This window comes from Phalaenopsis equestris, unplaced genomic scaffold, assembly GCF_001263595.1.
Source record: "Phalaenopsis equestris unplaced genomic scaffold, ASM126359v1 Scaffold000333, whole genome shotgun sequence".
Lineage (NCBI taxonomy): Eukaryota > Viridiplantae > Streptophyta > Magnoliopsida > Asparagales > Orchidaceae > Phalaenopsis > Phalaenopsis equestris.
The window spans coordinates 151,929-160,092 of record NW_018164775.1 but is presented as its reverse complement, the minus strand read 5'-3'; the positions used below and the strand labels follow the sequence as shown (position 1 = coordinate 160,092).

Below are 8,164 nucleotides of genomic sequence, written 5' to 3'. Positions count from 1 at the left end.
GAGAAGTTCAATGAATCAAATTTTACATTCTAAAAAATGCAAGTGAAAGATTTGTTGTATCGAAAGAAATTGTATCTGTTGATATATAGAATCACAAAAAAAAACATGAATTGATGACTCTGTAGAAATTGGACGTGTCAGATTGACATCCCTAGGTTTGATGTCTTTCACTTTTCGCATATGTTGTTTTAACAACATAGTGTATGAGAAAATTATTGTGAATTTCATGACGTAATTGACAAAGATCTATGAGAAACCTTCAACATTAAAAAAGTTTTTTTTTTAAAAAAAAAAGATATTTAACATGAAAATGTTGGAAGGTAGTTCAATAGCAGAACACCTGAATAATTTTAGCACTGTGACAAATCAGTTATGCTCTGTGAGATTCAAGTTTGATAATGATGTCAGGGCAGTATAATTCTAGCTTCATCGTCAGATGACTGTGATGGATTGGTCATGGTGGTGAGTAACTCTTTGGGTAATATAAAGTTAAAACTTTGAGGGTTAGTGTTGAATGAAGAAGTGCACTTGAATATAGTCAGCAGTGAATCTTTAACTTGTGCGTTAAATATTATGAACAGAGGAAGAAAATCAGACAGGAATACAAACAGAGACAAATCCAATTTCAGAAGAAGAACTTCCAAGTAAAAAAAAAAAAGAAAGAAAGAAAAAGAAATATAAGAGGTGAATATTGGAATTACAGGAAAAAATGTCATTTCAAGAAGAACTAAAAGGATCTAAGAAAGACTGGTGGTGTATGCCAAGGTAGGAATTTCTCTACAAATGTCTCCATATACGAAATCTAAGGTGACTCTGGTTTTATCCCTCGTCAGTATTGAATCTTGGATGGTAGATTCAGGTGCATGCCCCAACACATTCTGCTCTTAGATGCGCCTTGCTGATATCTCTATACACAACATAATGTCATCAAGCTAGGAGTCATTCAATATTTTAAATGACTTCTAATGTTTTTCAAATCAATTCTCAATCAACAATCTGGTGAACCCACTACAAGCTCTCATGATAAATCAATCAACCCAAGTAAGGTAGATATAAATGTACAAAAATGTGCCCTTTATATTTGCATCATTTCACTGAATTATAAAAGGATATAAGCTTAATAGATATTCTTCAAGTTTTCATCAACTTCCAATTGGGAAAAGTGAATCGTTCAATACATCAGATTAGCATACTTCATAAGAAAAGAATACCAACATATGCAATATTTAAGCCCAATCAGAGACAAGCACATCTCTCCATAACATAATAAAATATGATGTGATTGCTTCTACCTAAAGTATCGAACAATGGCTTCATTACATAACATTTTTTTCTTAAATTTTGTGAAACAATTTCTTACAGAATAAATCCAAAAAGAAAGAAGATCCAGATTTTCATGTTTGGTGGACCCAGGAAAACAAAATCTTCAATTCTTCACCCAAATTCTTCATTTTGATTGCCAAAGTCATATGTCAGCATAGCCATTTTCCCAACTGGCTCAACTCCTTTATATTTGGTAGAGAAGTAGTTGAACTCTACAATATCTACCATTTCCTCATTGCTCCATCTGAACTCTTCATAACCTTCTTCCTTCCATCCTTTCTCATCTAAACTGCCCATGAATAAAAAAAAAAAATCAAAACTTTAGCTCACCAAAACTACAAACACCATGACAATTGAACTCAACTAGCAGAAGAATAGTGACTGAAACCTGCACAGCTCTCGCACCAAACCTTTCAGCCATGCCAGGAAGCTCATGGAAATCTCTTCTCACGAGCTGTTGTAGAAGCTCAAGCAATGACCAGCAAGAAAAGCTTGCCTCAAAGCAACGACCCCTTCAATGGCTCTCTTTCTCCGATCTAAGCCGCTCGCCGGACTCACTTTCTCCCAGCGACCTCTCCATCTCTCTTGCAGGCTCAAAACTCTTAATTTTCACCCTCTCAGAGCTTCAAATGGTGACAGGAGGATTCTCCAGCAATAACTTCCTCGGAGAAGGTGGCTTTGGGCCGGTGTACAAAGGGTTCGTTGACGAGAAGGTGAGGCCTGGAATCGAAGCTCAGGCTGTCGCTGTGAAGTTGCTTGATCCCAATGGCACACAGGGCCACAGGGAGTGGCTGGTGAGTCATCTCCTTTGGTTTCAGCTTATGAGCATTTTGAAGCTTTGATATTGAGTAATGATAATATGGTTCTGTAGGCTGAAGTCATCTTGCTGGGACAATTGAGTCATCCGCATCTGGTTAGGTTAATTGGTTATTGTTATGAGAATGAACACAGGCTTCTGGTTTATGAGTTCATGCCAAAAGGAAGCTTGGAGAACCATTTGTTCAAGAGTATGCATATTTTTCTTACTTTTCTGAAAGTTTTTTTTATAAATATAAATAATTTGTTGTCCTAAGGGTTTATATGTTGTAATAAGATAGAAGGGGCCTTTGAAATATGTGCTTCATTTTTCCTGATTTTGACTCCAATTTGGATTCATAAATGGGAAAAAAACAAAGAAATTTATCCACTTTAATAGGAAATTTCTCAATGTTTTATGGAAATATTAAGGGGCTGTTTGGTTGCACTGAAGATTTAAGTTAAATATGATTTAGTAAATCTTGTAAATCCGGATTTATCAAAATCAAGTCTGTTAAATCCACAAAGATGTTTTGTATGATTCAAGTTAAATCCAATTAAATTCCCTCATAATGTTTGGCAATCGCCACCTCCTCTTATGTGAGGAAAGAAGCCTTCCTCCTTAAATCCGTAAAATCAAAGGATCTCCTCCTCCTTAAATCTATTAAATCCACTTGTTCATTAAAAAAACCAATATTTACATTATGAAGGAGAAATAATGGATTATCCAAGGTTTGGATTTAACTCGCTATCTTTTGTGATTGGCAGGATTTAAGTTAAATCTTAACACAAATCCTATTAGAAGTGTGCTACCAAACACTCTAAGGAAGATTCTGCCTCTATAGCAAAACCAATATAACATTTTGAATGTAATTCTTCTAGCAAAACTTTGATTTCATGAAAACTGAAACTTTGGTGCTCATGATTACAGGACACTTCACCTCCTTGCCATGGCTAACAAGGTTGAAGATAGCAGTGGGAGCTGCCAAGGGACTGGCCTTTCTCCATGAAACTGATAAGCCAGTCATATACCGTGATTTCAAAGCCTCTAACATCTTGTTGGATTCGGTAACTCTCCTTTTCTGAATGGAGTTTATCTAGTACCTTCTAGACTTCTGAGAAAATAGTTATAATACTCGAGAAAATATTAGGTGCGTGAAACACAATTTAAGATAAATAATATTAAGATATTGGTGTCTCTCCCCGCACTCTCTAGCTATAATTTGTTGTCAGTATGTTGGTTGCATGCAGCTAATATTTTCTCCTGATACTCATAAAAATTGTTCTTATAACAAGTACAAAATTAAATTTACAGATAATTACAAGCTATTTGCAAGCTCTAGCGAAAGAGATAATTATTGGTATAATCCAGTAATTAGCCGGATAAAGATTGAATTATTAGATCAACTTTATCGTGAAAAGAAACCTTAAACAATACGAATAATTTGGTCAAGGAAGAACGTTTTGGGATTACTGATGAGAAATACACCTGATCTACTGAAATGTTTAGCACATTAATTATAAATAAGAAATAGAATGAAGGATTGTAAGATTAGAAGTTGATCAATTATACTCCATAAAATTAATTAAAAGTAGGTGAGCAGCTTCGATCCAATCAATCACTGTTTGATAGATATTTGAGAGTGGCTGAGAGGAGGGCTTGGATCAATGTCAGTAAAGTTCAGGATTTTGGTAGAATTTAAAAAGTGCTTTGTTACTTGTTAATAATTTATTATGAAATTTTTGTCTTTCATGAGAAAATTCTATAGCAACTTGGTGGAAATATTTTGTACTCATAAGAAAAAATAAAAATTAAAAAAAGAAAATTAATAGCTATCAATAGAGTTGTAAACAAGCAGAGTATGAGCATGCTCAGACTTGACTTGTGTTCGACTCGTTCAAAATTTATCACCAAACTGCTCGTGAATAGTGTGTTCGTGTTCGACTCGATTGACATATTCTTTTTCGAGTTTGGCTCATGTAATGCTCGAAAGTAGCACGTTTAAATTAATTAGAAAAAAATTGTTGAATATAGATCTGTCCTTTGGATTATGCCCAAGGGATAGAGTGTGGAACCCAAGAGATTGAGAAAGAGAGAGAGAGAGAGAAAGAGAGAGACTAAAGAAAATAGGAAGATTTGTACCGTCGGGGCAAACCTAGACAAAACGAGCCGGACATGAATTAACAAATTTTTGCTCGTGTTCGACTCGTTTATATAATGAGCACAAAAAAAAGGTTTTTTGTTCAACTCGTTAACTTAGCGAACAAATCAAAGATGAGCTTTTTAACTAGTCAAACACGAGTTGTTCGTGAACAACGAGCCGTTTTGACAGCCCTATTGATGAGTATGATGTCATTTTCAAGCTATACATAGATGTAGTGTGTTGAATTAGAATATGCACCATTTCTATGCAATAAAATACATAGGACCAGATGACTATAGATGACTTAGACACAAATGTATTAGTTTCATATTTCAAGCTAAAATGAGCCCCCAACATGATACAACAAGGGGTTGTTCAAGTTTACCTCGTATATAATTTTAGCTTTAAAATTTTGCAGCTCAAAAAATTTGTTTGTGTTTGACTCATTTACTTAACGAACGATTCAAACAAGAGTTATTCATGAGTAAGACAACCCTAACTACCAAATGATTCATCTCAAGAAAACTAACCCATCAATGACAATAAATTAATTCTTGTTGTGATTGTGAGTTTTTATTATTAGAACTTTGATCTTGATTGAGCATGACACCTAACTCTTTAGAAAGACAATCTCTTTGTTAAAAGTAAGGATTATTTATGGAATTACTTTTCTTAATCTTTCTGAATTAGTTCTATCAATATATATTTTTTTAATATTTTTATTATTATTTACTTTTCAATGCTTCTTTCAATGACTTTCTTTGCCAAAATGGACCCTACTAAAAGTTAAGAAGCGCAAATGTTTTTGTGTGCCTCAGGACTTTACACCAAAGCTTTCAGACTTCGGCCTTGCAAAGGATGGACCTGATGGAGACAACACACACGTCTCAACTAGAATTATGGGTACTGAGGGCTATGCTGCACCAGAGTACATCATGACCGGTATGAATCAAATAATGTTGAGGACTTAATGATAAAATTGTCTATAAAAATTACGCTCTTAAGAAATATAAAAACTTATTAATGGTTCTTCTGAGATAGCCACAAAAAAATGATGTACATTCTCATATATATATATATATATATATATTATTTCAAGTAATAAATTTGATAAATCTTTATTATAGTCAATGAACTCTACAAGGTTTTGTTATATGAAATTATTGCTTATTATACATAATTTTTAAGAAACATTAACTAGATCTCAAACACAGCATCCAATGCTTACATACTTACATATCTAAAATTTAAAATTTAATATTTACATAAATACCACTTCGGTGGTTTAAATTTATGCATGAAAATGCATATTTTACTTTTTAAAAATAGCAATAGAACTAGTTTTTTATGTGATATTAATGATATGAGTGTTATTTGTGTATATATAAAAAATTTGGGCGGGGGATAAGTAAACATATAAGAATTGTATGGAAAAATTATTGTATCAGGAGTCCTAATGCAGTTTTGCATCAAGACCTGCCACGTGTACAGACAGACCCACCTTAATAAAAAACTAATTTAATATATAAGTGGGTCTGTTTGTACACGTGACATGCATTGATTGAAGTCGATGCAATAATTTTTTGAATTGTATGATATGCATATAAATGCCTAAAGTAAAATTATGAGAATATTGCTCCCCAACGGAACTTAAATCTCCTCGTTCAATATTTGTAGAAGTAGCTTTAGAATTGTTATGCAAAAGAACAGATTGTGTTAAGAACCATTTTTCTTTTGAAAAAGTGAGCCATCAAATTTTCTTATAATTATCTTATTTTAACAAATCTGAGAAGAAAAAGTTATAACACGTAAGAATAAGTTGCCCCCAAACTCCTAAATTCAATCAAGCATGTGGTTTTACTGACACATAAATCGAGTAAAGAAATAAAAGCGACAATTTTTACTTTTTTTTTTTTTTAATTTTTAGAATAGTAATTAATTGTAAAGCTTGTGATAAGAATCTTCAATGTGCAGCGGATCCTTATAATCTAAAATTGCTATTCAATTTCTATAAATTTACATGTCTGGCCGTATCAAAATTTTATTTTTTACATTTATACCATCAAAATCTTTCATATCATATCAAAAAAATATTACTTTTTAACTTTTAGAAAATGTGATATATATTTTCATGCATAAAAAATAAGGAATGTGTAAAAATCTAAATTTTGGTATTGGAAAAGTAAATGCATAAGATTTGAGCGGCATATATGTAAAACTTCATGATAATTCTTTAGAAAATTGACACACATATACAAAGCACCTTGTTCATTTAAATCTACGTGTAAAAATACATATTTTACTCTAAAAAATAATAATTGTGCTATATTGATGAAATATTAAAGATTTAGGTCCTATGTGTGTGATTATGAAGATTTTTATAAGCGATGTATATATACATTAGAGTTGTGTACTGTGCATAACCGCAAATGTCCCCAAGATCAGGAAAAATATTAAGTGTGGAGTCTGGAAGCAAAGCTGTGTCCGGACAACGGATGTGATATAACATGACAGTATGAGAACTCGGATCTCTGTTATATCATGTCGGTTGTCCGGATGTCCTGAGTTAATATTTTTTCCAAAAATCATTCCTTTAACGACCTCATCATGATTCATTTTTCAGGCCATCTCACCACCAAAAGCGACGTCTACAGCTACGGCGTCGTACTTCTTGAACTTCTAACTGGGAGAAGATCAGTTGACAAAACTCGTCCGAGCAGAGAACAGAACCTTGTGGAATGGGCTCGGCCTTGCCTGAACGATACAAGAAGGCTACTGCGGATCATGGACGCCAGCCTCGAACAACAGTACTCCCACAAGGCTGTTCAGAAGGCAGCACTGGTGGCCTACCAGTGCCTGAGCCAAACTCCCAAATCAAGACCTCAGATGTTAGAAATTGTTGAGATTCTGGAGCCTCTTTTGGCTTTAGATGACGGAATGATTGGAACCTTTGTGTTCTCTGTGGAAACCGAGGCTGTTGGAGAAGAAGAGGAGAAGAAAAAAGATGGTGGGAGTTTTAGCAAGGGACATAGGCGCAAGATGAGGTCGGGGAAGTCAGGAAGGCGTAGTGAAGTTTTGATTTGTAGAAGTTCTCCTGTGAATGATGGCAGGAAGGGTGTTGGAGCAATGGTGGTTAATATGGAGTGTGAAGAGATAACTTCTTTAGAATAGAAATTAGAATCTCTCCGGTGAATCATAGATGATGATTACCTTCAACATTCTTCTCAAACGCAGATGGTTGCAATTACTGTGTAAGTTTTAGGAGGCGATATATATCTTCTTATTTTGCATGAAAACAATCAAGATATAGTTGTAAATACTTCTTTTGTTAATTAAATAAGAAAAGATTGTTGTAAGACAAATCTTATTTTGCTTTTAGTGCGGCAAAGTGTAAGATATTGGTCAGTGCTTCTTGAATATATGTGATCTCGTTCTCAAATTGGAATACTAGGATGAACAAGTAATCTAACTTCGAAAAATGTACTCTAGTTATATAAGTTGAGTTAACACAGATCAAGTCAATTAATTTGAGTTGATTCTCGTAAGTTATCGTTCAAGCTTTGTTCCTAAAATACTTGCTTAGAATTGATACGATGGGTTGGTTTTTAGATTCTATGATTTAGTTATTGATAATTGAACTAAACCAAAAACTAAACATTGTTTTAAAAATTTATTTTTTTTATATAATTTAATGGAAGACTCAAATATTTGAATATAACCTTAACTATTTTGTGATAAATAGGTAAGTTGCGCGCAATTTAGAAGTGATATTTGTAAAATATCTTATGTGTTTGCATGCAAACTAATTAGGATAAACATCTATAATTATATATAAGATTTAATTTGGTTAGGGTATTTTAAATAAAGGTTGAAGCACTTTTCTTCCCTGAGAGACATAAATC

General features: G+C 33.4%; 1 protein-coding gene across 1 annotated transcript; it reads left to right on the top strand.

Annotated features, from left to right (window-relative positions):
• The first annotated feature begins 1,562 nt into the window (after positions 1-1,562).
• LOC110025812 (serine/threonine-protein kinase RIPK-like) lies at positions 1,563-7,640 on the top strand. The gene is made up of 5 exons (XM_020726471.1): positions 1,563-2,117; positions 2,195-2,330; positions 3,050-3,186; positions 5,081-5,204; positions 6,886-7,640. The coding sequence occupies exons 1-5, from the start codon at positions 1,743-1,745 to the stop codon at positions 7,431-7,433; spliced, it is 1,320 nt and encodes a 439-aa protein (XP_020582130.1). The 5' UTR covers positions 1,563-1,742; the 3' UTR covers positions 7,434-7,640.
• The last annotated feature ends 524 nt before the right edge of the window (positions 7,641-8,164 follow it).